The sequence below is a fragment of the Aquarana catesbeiana genome, linkage group LG02 (genome assembly GCF_042186555.1).
Source record: "Aquarana catesbeiana isolate 2022-GZ linkage group LG02, ASM4218655v1, whole genome shotgun sequence".
Classification (NCBI taxonomy): Eukaryota; Metazoa; Chordata; class Amphibia; order Anura; family Ranidae; genus Aquarana; species Aquarana catesbeiana.
In genome coordinates, this window is record NC_133325.1 from 25347391 (window position 1) to 25359835 (window position 12445).

General features: G+C 48.1%; 1 protein-coding gene across 1 annotated transcript; it reads left to right on the top strand.

Moving 5' to 3' along the window:
* Positions 1-325: 325 nt before the first annotated feature.
* LOC141126711 (uncharacterized) lies at positions 326-10504 on the top strand. Its single transcript, XM_073612676.1, has 7 exons — positions 326-487; positions 1496-1611; positions 3951-4072; positions 5105-5344; positions 5480-5572; positions 8007-8531; positions 9762-10504. The coding sequence occupies exons 3-7, from the start codon at positions 3956-3958 to the stop codon at positions 10278-10280; spliced, it is 1494 nt and encodes a 497-aa protein (XP_073468777.1). The 5' UTR covers positions 326-487; positions 1496-1611; positions 3951-3955; the 3' UTR covers positions 10281-10504.
* The last annotated feature ends 1941 nt before the right edge of the window (positions 10505-12445 follow it).

Genomic DNA, 12445 nt, shown 5'->3' on the forward strand with positions numbered 1-12445 from the left:
CATCAGATCCATCATCCAATAAGAGGAGACTCCATTACACTAACTCCTCCCCCTCCCGGCTGAGACACCTCCCCTCCCTCCAGTCATGAACGGCAAGGGGGAGGGCTGTGTTTAGGGTGGGCGGGGACAGGGAGGGGGTGATGTAAAGACACTATTGGCTTGTGGGCGGTGTTTAGAGATGGGCGGGCCACAGCGCCCGCCCCCTCCCCTCACGCTGACAGTTCCCATAGCCGAGGATTGGAAGGAGTGGGCGGAGCCTGATGGGGGTAAACAGAGACTAGTTCTCAAACAGGTCCGCTCCGTAGGGTCACGTGACTCCCTTTTCCCCACATCTTACACTAACAGTCGCATGCCCATATATGGGAGGTCCCTGACCGAGTTGCGCAGTAAACAAGTGGTGACGTCACAGTGCAGCTCCCTTCTCAGCCATTATAGTGAGTGCTGAGCTGTGCCAGAGTCATTCTAGTCTGGAGAGAGGTAGAGAGAGGTACGTTGTATTTGTTGCTCTGTGTTCTACATACAATTATCCATAGAATGTTCTTCACTGATGGCGAATCATTCACTGACATGACATAAATATAGAAATAATCCATAGAAGATAATATTAGAGTGCAGAGGTGTACTAAGTGGGGGGGGGGGGGCTGGTATCTCCCTGGGGCTTGTAGTTCTCTTCCCCCAGTGTATACAGTGGAGAGGGGAGGAGCCTCTGAGGTGGGAGGCGGGATCTCCCTGGGGCTTGTAGTTCTCTTCCCCCCAGTGTATACAGTGGAGAGGGGAGGAGCCTCTGAGGTGGGAGGCGGGATCTCCCTGGGGCTTGTAGTTCTCTTCCCCCAGTGTATACAGTGGAGAGGGGAGGAGCCTCTGAGGTGGGAGGCGGGATCTCCCTGGGGCTTGTAGTTCTCTTCCCCCAGTGTATACAGTGGAGAGGGGAGGAGCCTCTGAGGTGGGAGGCGGGATCTCCCTGGGGCTTGTAGTTCTCTTCCCCCCAGTGTATACAGTGGAGAGGGGAGGAGCCTCTGAGGTGGGAGGCGGGATCTCCCTGGGGCTTGTAGTTCTCTTCCCCCAGTGTATACAGTGGAGAGGGGAGGAGCCTCTGAGGTGGGAGGCGGGATCTCCCTGGGGCTTGTAGTTCTCTTCCCCCAGTGTATACAGTGGAGAGGGGAGGAGCCTCTGATCCGGGTATCTAGCAGTTTTACTCTTCAGTGTAGCAGTGAGTCGGCTCTGTACACTGTGACTGATACATGTCCGGGTCAGAGGCTCCTCCCCTCTCTATACTGTATATACTGTAAGAGAACTACAAGCCTCATGTAGATCCCACCGCCCATGGACACTATAGAGCTGATCGTCGTTTGTTGCAGTTTAGCGAGGGACAGATTAGACAACACAAACACTATTATTATTATTATTATTATTTTTATTTTTTATTGTTGTTACATTAACTTGAATTAAAACCAAAAAAAAACTAACAATTTTGTTTTTCTCTCTGCCGGTGTAGGAATTATTCTAGACTTACTTTGAGCGTTCAAAGAGATTTTGAAGAGATTTTGAAGAGATTTTGAAGAGATTTTTCATAGTTGGATTCTGAATTCATTTGGATAACAAATTGAATTGGTAAGTGTCTTATTTTCTTCTTTCCCCCTTATTATCTGTGGTCTCCAATATATAAAATTGTATTATTGTCTTGTTTTCTTGAAGTTCAGCTAAAAGCTAACTAGGGCTAAACCTACCCCCCCCCCCCCCCCATTTGAACCCTATTCTATCTAACACTGTAAAGAAAAGATCCGTATACTTACCTATTCTGAAGCCGCTCGGGGTCGGGTCACATGATCACTCAGCCTCTGTGTAGAGGAGAGGTCGCCGACAACGGCTGCAAATACCCGACCCGGGCGATGATGTCACCCATAAGCTTCCTATGGGGCCTCCATTGTCGGCTGTCCTTCCTCTACATTGACAGTTGATGGGACCGGACCCGGAGCAGCCCCCCCCCCCCCACACTGAGCTTCCATTGACACACTACAGGGGGAGGGGAGCCCCACACAGACCCCCAAATCCACCACACACATCACTTTTATTCCTAAACATCCCTCGTATTAGAAGTAAAGGATGCCAGGCCCTGTATATGGAGAGATCAGGGGTCAAAAAGGGATGAAATATTTACCTGCAGCGCTGGGGTTGTGGTATCAATTACTGGGAAAAGTCTTTATATTCATTGCGCACGTTGTATCTATGACGGTTTAGAAGGCTGTAATACTTATTGACAGCACTGGGACTGCAGTAGTAGCCGCCATGTTTTGTAGTTTAACCCCTTCCCGCCTGCCCTGGTGTCCAAAATGCAGGGGTGCACTTTGCCAAAAGTGCAGGAATGAGGAGTGGGTTATGTACAAAGTGCAGGGTTCAGGGGTGCGTTACACACAGCGTGCAGGGTTCAGGGGTGCATTACACACAGCGTGCAGGGTTCAGGGGTGCGTTACACACAGCATGCAGGGTTCAGGGGTGCGTTACACACAGAGTACAGGGTTCAGGGGGGCATTACACACAGAGTACAGGGTTCAGGGGTGCATTACACACAGAGTACAGGGTTCAGGGGTGCGTTACACACAGCGTGCAGGGTTCAGGGGTGCTCTATGCACACAAGGCAGGGTTCAGGGGTGCGTTACACACAGAGTGCAGGGTTCAGGGGTGCTCTATGCACACAAGGCAGGGTTCAGGGGTGCGTTACACACAGCGTGCAGGGTTCAGGGGTGCTCTATGCACACAAGGCAGGGTTCAGGGGTGCGTTACGCACAGAGTGCAGGGTTCAGGGGTGCGTTACGCACAGAGTGCAGGGTTCAGGGGTGCGTTACACACAGAGTGCAGGGTTCAGGGGTGCGTTACGCACAGAGTGCAGGGTTCAGGGGTGCGTTACACACAGAGTGCAGGGTTCAGGGGTGCTCTATGCACACAAGGCAGGGTTCAGGGGTGCGTTACACACAGCGTGCAGGGTTCAGGGGTGCTCTATGCACACAAGGCAGGGTTCAGGGGTGCGTTACACACAGAGTGCAGGGTTCAGGGGTGCGTTACGCACAGAGTGCAGGGTTCAGGGGTGCGTTACACACAGAGTGCAGGGTTCAGGGGTGCTCTATGCACACAAGGCAGGGTTCAGGGGTGTGTTACACACAGAGTGCAGGGTTCAGGGGTGTGTTACGCACAGAGTGCAGGGTTCAGGGGTGCGTTACGCACAGAGTGCAGGGTTCAGGGGTGCTCTATGCACACAAGGCAGGGTTCAGGGGTGCGTTACACACAGAGTGCAGGGTTCAGGGGTGCGTTACGCACAGAGCGCAGGGGTGCATTACACACAGTGTGCAGGGTTCAGGGGTGGGTTACGCACAGAGTGCAGGGTTCAGGGGTGCGTTACACACAGAGTGCAGGGTTCAGGGGTGCGTTACACGCAGAGTGCAGGGTTCAGGGGTGCATTACACACAGTGTGCAGGGTTCAGGGGTGCGTTACACACAGAGTGCAGGGTTCAGGGGTGCGTTACGCACAGCGTGCAGGGTTCAGGGGTGCGTTACGCACAGCGTGCAGGGTTCAGGAGTGCGTTACGCACAGAGTGCAGGGTTCAGGGGTGCGTTACGCAGAGTGCAGGGTTCAGGAGCAAATGCTTTCAAAAATTGTATTATTATAATATTAAAACAAGACATTTTCAAATGGAATGGGGACGGGTTAGCACCTCATTTGGGTTACTGACGTCTGCGTCCCCACTGGAGGGATTCTGCTCACTTCCTCTCCTGCTGAGATGACAGGAAGTGAGAAGAAACTATCCCAGTCAGGACATAGAAAACAATGAAACCTTGGATACATCTGAACCCTTTACCCACTCCATCCAAATCTACAAGAAAACATTTTGAGTGGAGTTCCACTTTAAAATTTGTACTTTAACTTACCATCTTTTTTTTTTTCTTTCTTTCTTTAGAGAAGATGCAAGCAAGAATGCAAAGCGATAACAGAACGGTGGAGGAAAATATGGAGGAACAAACTACCATCCCTCAGGAATTGGTAGTTTTGGTCAAGGATCTGAACATTGTGTTCTCCATTGTAAGTATCCTGTCATGTTCTAGTGATTTAGTTCTGGGTATCCCTGGTAAGGAAAGTCCCGTGTGTATAAAGGACAGGCTTGTACCAACTACAGCAGAGGAAGGGAGAGGGAACCCCTCTGAACCCCTCTGAATAGCTGGAAGTCATGTCTCCTGAGGAACATCTTTAATGAACGTTCCTTTCCTGGAGAATTGGGGATGAGCGGTGATGGCGGAAGCTGGTCCTGGCGCTTATTCCAGCCAGTGTTCATTCAGACGTCACATTTTTCAATTTAGTTTTAGTCCTAGACTTTTGATCAAAATGCCGTTTTAGTTGTATTTTTAGTCATCTGAATTATTTTAGTTGGCTAAAATAGTGGTAATTTAGTCAACGAAAATTATTCTAGTTCGGCTAAATGAACACTAATTCCAGGGGGATGAATAGTGATTAGGACCCTCGGGGGGGGGGGGGGGGCATTTACCTACTTCCCGAGCACAAACTTTAATGTACTTTTGTATAGATGAGCCCCTAAGTCGCAGGGGGTCCTTGTGCAGCTGCAGAGTTGGTACAAATCGTAGGCCTCCCCCTGAATTTACCGCCCCCCCCCCCTCCTGTATTTGGGATCTTCAGATCCTTACTTTTGAAATGCTTTCTTAGTAGTAATTCTTTGTAAAGATGCTTTAAAAATCAAATAATATTAGTCACTTGACCCCCTTAATGACCGAGCCCTTTTTTTGCGATACGGCACGGCGTTACTTGAACTGACAATTGCGCGGTCGCGTGACGCTGTACCCAAATAAAATGTATGTCCTTTTATTTCCCCCACAAATAGATTTTTCTTTTGGTGGTATTTGATTACCTCTGCCCGTTTTTTCTGGGATGATAGGAAGCAAAAGGAAACTTTCCCACTCAGGGCATAGAGCACAATAATAACCTTTGGAAAAGTTTGAACCCTTCCCCTCCCCCGCTCCATCCAAATTCTAAAGAATGAGTAGAGTTCCCCTTTAGAATCTGTCCTTACACTTACCTTTTTTGTTTTGTTTTTTCTTATAGGAGTTTGAAAAGCAGGGAAGGGGAGAGTGCAAGATCCCCATTTGTGATAAAGAGAGGTTAAGGGTCATGTGGTCATACGAGGATGAGATGAATGAAGAGGAGGACAAGAAAGCGAAAGAAAGAGAAGAAAGAGAGAAAGCAAAGAAGGCTGAAGAGAGAAAGAAATGGAATATATGGACGACCAGCCTCATGTCTGTTCCCTCAAAATACAAGGAAGACAAAGAGACCGTGCGCTGTGAATGCTGCCGGGGCATCCCGTGCTGCGAGGGCTGTCGGTGCTCCCCGTGCTGCCCGAGATGCCCGTGCTGCCCATGCTGCAAGTGCATGGAATGCTGCGGGTGCTGCGGGTGCTGCCAGTGCTGCCAGTGCTGCAATTGCTGCGATTCCTGTGCTAAATGTTTGTGTTTCTTACACCCAATGGCAATTGTGAATTTCGTCTTGGGACCTATATTCAAGCTGGTAACCAAAGTAAGTTCCCTTTACAAGTTTTTGTTTTTAAAGTGTCTAGTAGGGAGTAGAAGCTACCGGGATTTTCTTGCCATACTACAGATTTTAATTCATCCTTTGTATATAATTTCACATAATTTTTTTTCATTACCTAGGGCTGGGCTTTATTATTTTGTTCTTTACAGCTGTTCTTCTTTTCACTGTTTTTTTTTTTTATTCTCCACCCTCATCACATCTCTTCACACACATTTTCATTCCCATGCCCTATTCAATATATTCTCAAGATGGGGAAAAGAGGGGGGGATGGGATTATTGCGGTGCCACTAATAAAGTAGAACAATTATATTGTAAAATCATCTTATTTATTTTATTTAGTATCAAAGAGAGCTAAAAATTGTACATTAAACATACATACATAGAAAAATCTCAAGAACACAAAAACAAAAGTGCAGTTCAAGATATTGACCGTCACCAACGATGTTGAAGGATGATCGTAGTCATTTATTCCCAACTAGTTTCGCCAAAACATTGGCTTCATCTGGGGAGTATATAGATATAATGCAGAGAATAAAACCACTGAAACAAAGAAAAAAAGGGGTATATTATTAAATCCACAATATATTCAATATATCTTTTATCATTCCCTCACACAGCATTTTTTGGCATTTACATTCTCTTTATTTCATATTCACAACGTTTTCACATTAACATCATCATTTTTTTTTTCATTTTTCTTTTCTTTACCATTCACCTTTTTCCTTATCCTTTTATTCTTATTTACATCCCTTCCCACCCTTTATCTGCATTTTACTTTTTATTTTTAATTACATTCATTTCTCATACTTATTTTTTATTACATCAATTTCTCATATTTATTTTTTACTTTTGTCCATTTGTATTTCTTTTTTATTCTTTAATTTCATTTTTCTATCTTTATTTCCTTTTTTTACTCTTCATTTTTATACATATATTTATTTTTATTTATTTATTTTTATTGCATCCATTTCACATATTTATTTTTTACTTTTGTCCATTTTTATTTGTTATTTTTTAATTACATTTTCCTATCTTTATTTCCTTTTTTTTACTCCTCATATATATATATATATATATATATATATATATATATTAATAATAGTAATATTATTTTTTTCAAATTTCACATTTATTCTTCACCATCCCTTCACTGCACTTATTATTTTATAATCACTTCACCATCTCTCCCTGCCGGCCCTTTACACACTCGGAGTGACTGACCGATGATGCTTAACTTCCCACACGCATGGGATCTCCATCCCCACGGCTAAGCTCCGGGAGGGGGGCGGAGCGAAACACATTGTGGGGCGTGACCTGCCTGAGGTTGCCACTCTTATCACTATTATTAGACTTCATGGCTGTGCGGCACTAGGGAGTCCTTCCTCTTTTACCCTATAAAATGATACTGCTTAGGTCAGGGGTCTCAAACTGGTGGCCTTCCAGCTGTTGCGGAACTACAAGTCCCATCGTGCCTCTTCCTATGGGAGTCATGCTTGTAACTGTCAGCCTGGCAAAGCCTCATGGGAATTGTAGTTCTGCAACAGCTGGAGGGCCGCCAGTTTGAGACCCCTGGCTTAGGTAGTGCCATAGAGCAGTGGTTCTCAACCCTGTCCTCAAGTACCCCCCAACAGGCCATGTTTTGGGAATTTCTCTTCGATATAATAGCTGTCCAAAAATACCAAGCCATCGACTCAGATTTAAAGCACCTGTGGGGCGCCAAACCCGCACCCGCAGCCAACCACTCCCCCCCCGATCGGTCGGTTGGACGGTTCCCAGCAAGGCACTTACCCCATCTATGGTGCGGACGGCGGCTTCCTCAAGCTTCTCCTACTCAGCATCAAGGCATTTCCTCCTTCTAGGCCAATCGGAAACTCTTCTCCTTTCAGCCACGACCCGCTTCCTGATTGGCTGAGAGGAGAATCAGTGTGACAATTGTGAATATTCATTCGCTACTGTCCCACAACTGGGCCCTGCGCCCCGAGCCCGCCCTTTTTTGAAGCCTATTAGAGCCTCAGGCTAATAGTCACGTGATTAAAAAAAACAAAACCCCGATTGGAATCCATGCGTCCGACGCCCCGCATATAGATTTAGGGGGCCAGATGCATGGATGGGGGGGGGGCGCCCTGCATTACCGGCTGCCACTTCCTAAAAATATTAAACTCCTGACACTGGCTGAACATGTAGAAAGGGTTCCTATACTTTACACAGAAGTCCCATCCACCTATCAGACCGACCTCCTCTATGGAGACCTTTTCCTGATAAAAATTAGCATTTTTGGGGAAACTCATAAATGATAAATGACATAAAGCCCTAAACTGATAAGCATTGCAGAAGTGACAGTCTGCTTGTGATGTAGCTGAATGGTGATACTCCTGTGTTCTAAAGACTAATGAATTCTTTATTTTTCTCTTTTCCTCAGTACGGTCACCTATGCGGCTGCTTCATCGCCTGCAGAGATATGCAGGAAGATCCCGATGAGAGCGAGGAACAGGAAGAACAGCCCAATGAGGAAATGAAAGACCAGAGGGAGGAAAAGGAAACAAAGGAAGGAGAGGGGGAATTGGAGGAAGGGAAGAAGGGAAACTGGAAAAAGGGGTTCATCAAGCCGTGTGACTTAGTGGTTATAGATGTAGCGGCGCGGTTTCTGATAGAGGATGAGGAGGACAAGGAAGCCTGTGGAGGAGAAGAAAGCGATGAAGTAGAAGAGAATGGAGAACAGGCAGAGAAAAAACATAAAGTGGGAATACGAGCCGCCTGGGCGCCCGCAAAACACGGGGAAAAGACTGAAAAAGAGGAAGACGACTGCGTAGAGACCGAGGAGGCAGAAGTCGGATGTCGGTTTTGCTGCTGTCCTTATTGGCGCTGCCCTTCTTTAAACCCAATAACACATCTGACTAATCTCCTGGGTTGGCTCATAAGTCCTGTGTGGAACTGCATGAAAAACGTAAGTACCCTTGAAAATTATACTGCTTAGGTAGTTCATTAGATAACTAGCAGCCTCTCATAAGCAAGCAGGTTAGGACTAGAGGAAGAACAAAGCCTTCTGGGTAGCTGGAGACCATTCTTCCTATGGAGGGGGGGGGGGGACACAAGTACAGTTCATAAGAAATTGGCCAGTGTTAAATTACAGATCTTTAACCACTTGCCTACTGGGCACTTTCACCCCCTTCCTGCCCAGGCCAATTTTCAGTGATCTCACACGCTGAATGACAATTGCGCGGTCATGCAACGCTGTACCCGAATTGGCAATGGCAGAATCTGCTACTATCGCTTATTCTAGAGGATGAATAGTAATTGGGGAATGTTTTCTAGCCACTTGAAGACCAGGCTTTTTCTGGCACTTTTTTATTTACAAGTTTAAATCAGTGTTTTTTTTTTTGCTAGAATATTACTTAGGACCCAAACATTATACATTTTATTTTAGCAGAGACCCTAGGGAATAAAATGGAGATTGTTGCAATTTTTTGATGTCACACAGTAAATCAAACGGAATTTTTTTTTGGGACAAATACATTTTAATGAATAAAAAACAAGACACAATAGTTACCCCCATTTTTTTTCTAAAAAGTTGAAAGATGATGGTATGCTGAGTAAATAGATACCCAACATGTCACGCTTTAAGATTGCGCACGCTTGTGGAATGGCAACAAACTACGGTACTTAAAAATCTCCATAGGCGACGCTTTAAACGCCTTTACAGGTTACCTGTTTAGAGTTACAGAGGAGGTCTAGCACTAGAAGTATTGCTCTCACTCCAATGTTTGTGGTGATACCACATATGTGTGGTTCGAATACCGTTTACTTATGCGTTCACTTCTGTGCGCGAACACGGAGGGATGGGGGGGCGCTGTAATTCTGGCACTTTAATTCGGTCGCTCTGGTCCTCCAAGGCCATAGAGTCATTTATACTCCTAAAAGTACTAAACTCATGACACTGGCTGAACATTTAGAAAGGGTTCCTATACTGTACACAGAATTCCCCGCCACCTATCAGGATGATCTCCTCTATGGATATATTTTCCTGATAAAAACTAGAATTTTTGGGGAAGCTCATAAATCATAAATGACATAATAACAAGTATTGCAGAAGTGACAGGCTGTCTGTGATGTAGCTGAAAGGTGATAGTCCTGTATTATATCCACTAATAAATCCTTTTTATTTTCTGTTCCACAGAACCCTTGCACAATCAACTGCACCGCCAGCTTTGGAGGTGAAGAAGATTCAGACGAGAGTGAGGAAATGGAGAGAGAGAGGCGGCTAAGAGAATATAGGGAGAGAGAAGAGAAGAGAAGACAAGAGCAGCAGAGGGAGAGAGAAGAGCTGGAGAGAAAAGAGAAGGCTAAAGAAGAGCGGATGAGAGAGAGGGAACTAGAGGAGAGGAAGAGAGAAAAAAAGGGAAGAGAAGAGGAGAAAGCACGGGAAGAGAGAGTGAGAGCAAAGAGGGCGAGAGAACAGATGGCGAAAGTGAGGGAAAAAGAGGAGCGGGCGATAGAGAGAATGAAAAAGGAGGGAGAGTTAGTAAAAAGGGGAAGAGAAGAGGAGAAAGCACGGGAAGAGAGAGTGAGAGCAAAGAGGGCGAGAGAACAGATGGCGAAAGTGAGGGAAAAAGAGGAGCGGGAGAAGAGAGAGAGAGAAAAAAAAGAGGGAGAGATAGTAAAAGAGAAGAGGAGAAGGTCAGGGAGAAGAGAGTGAGAGCAAAGAGGGCGAGAAAGAAAGTAAAAAGGGGAAGAGAAGAGGTGTCAGGTCACCTGAGACCAGGTGACAGATGCACTCTGTAGGAGTCGGAAGTGCACCGCTAAGATAGTGGACCCTAGGACTGACTGCTGCGGATTGTACCCAGGGAGGTTCAGGAAGCAGGTCTACTGGATCACTAACACAGATACACGCCAAAGGGTCAGGGTGTGAGAGAGAGAGAGTTAGTGGGTGTAAGGAAGGGGGGGTAGTGGGTGTGGGGGGGTAGAGGGTGTGAGAGAGAGGGGGAGTAGAGGGTGTGAGAGAGAGGGGGAATAGAGGGTGTGAGAGAGAGGGGGGGGGGTAGAGGGTGTGAGAGAGAGGGGGGGTAGAGGGTGTGAGAGAGAGGGGGGGTAGAGGGTATGAGAGAGAGGGGGGGTAGAGGGTGTGAGAGAGAGGGGGGGGGGTAGAGGGTATGAGAGAGAGAGAGGTAGTGGGTGTAAGGAAGGGGGGGTGGGGTAGTGGGTGTGGGAGGGGGGGTAGAGGGTGTGAGAGAGAGAGAGGTAGTGGGTGTAAGGAAGTGGGGGGGGGTAGTGGGTGTGGGGGGGGTAGAGGGTGTGAGAGAGAGAGAGGTAGTGGGTGTAAGGAAGTGGGGGGGGTAGTGGGTGTGGGGGGGGTAGAGGGTGTGAGAGAGAGAGAGGTAGTGGGTGGAAGGAAGTGGGGGGGGGTAGTGGGTGTGGGGGGGGGTAGAGGGTGTGAGAGAGAGGGGGAGTAGAGAGTATGAGAGAGAGGGGGAGTAGAGAGTATGAGAGAGAGGGGGAGTAGAGGGTGTGAGAGAGAGGGGGAGTAGAGAGTATGAGAGAGAGGGGGAGTAGAGAGTATGAGAGAGAGGGGGAGTAGAGGGTGTGAGAGAGAGGGGGAGTAGAGGGTGTGAGAGAGAGGGGGGGTAGAGGGTGTGAGAGAGAGGGGGAGTAGAGGGTGTGAGAGAGAGGGGGAGTAGAGGGTGTGAGAGAGAGGGGGAGTAGAGGGTGTGAGAGAGAGGGGGAGTAGAGAGTGTGAGAGAGAGGGGGGGTAGAGAGTATGAGAGAGAGGGGGAGTAGAGGGTGTGAGAGAGAGGGGGAGTAGAGGGTGTGAGAGAGAGAGGGGGGTAGAGGGTGTGAGAGAGAGGGGGAGTAGAGAGTATGAGAGAGAGGGGGAGTAGAGAGTATGAGAGAGAGGGGGGTAGAGGGTGTGAGAGAGAGGGGGAGTAGAGAGTATGAGAGAGAGGGGGAGTAGAGGGTGTGAGAGAGAGGGGGAGTAGAGGGTGTGAGAGAGAGAGGGGGAGTAGAGAGTATGAGAGAGAGGGGGAGTAGAGAGTATGAGAGAGAGGGGGAGTAGAGGGTGTGAGAGAGAGAGGGGGAGTAGAGAGTATGAGAGAGAGGGGGAGTAGAGGGTGTGAGAGAGAGGGGGAGTAGAGGGTGTGAGAGAGAGGGAGGGGGGTAGAGGGTGTGAGAGAGAGGGGGAGTAGAGGGTGTGAGAGAGAGGGGGAGTAGAGAGTATGAGAGAGAGGGGGGTAGAGGGTGTGAGAGAGAGGGAGGGGGGTAGAGGGTGTGAGAGAGAGGGGGAGTAGAGGGTGTGAGAGAGAGGGGGAGTAGAGAGTATGAGAGAGAGGGGGAGTAGAGGGTGTGAGAGAGAGGGAGGGGGGTAGAGGGTGTGAGAGAGAGGGGGAGTAGAGAGTATGAGAGAGAGGGGGAGTAGAGGGTGTGAGAGAGAGGGGGAGTAGAGGGTGTGAGAGAGAGGGGGAGTAGAGGGTGTGAGAGAGAGGGGGAGTAGAGGGTGTGAGAGAGAGGGGGAGTAGAGAGTATGAGAGAGAGGGGGAGTAGAGGGTGTGAGAGAGAGGGGGAGTAGAGGGTGTGAGAGAGAGGGGGAGTAGAGGGTGTGAGAGAGAGGGGGAGTAGAGAGTATGAGAGAGAGGGGGAGTAGAGGGTGTGAGAGAGAGGGGGAGTAGGGGGAGTAGAGGGTGTGAGAGAGAGGGGGAGTAGAGGGTGTGAGAGAGAGGGGGAGTAGAGAGTATGAGAGAGAGGGGGAGTAGAGGGTGTGAGAGAGAGGGGGAGTAGGGGGAGTAGAGGGTGTGAGAGAGAGGGGGAGTAGAGAGTATGAGAGAGAGGGGGGTAGAGGGTATGAGAGAGAGAGAGGTACTGGGTGTG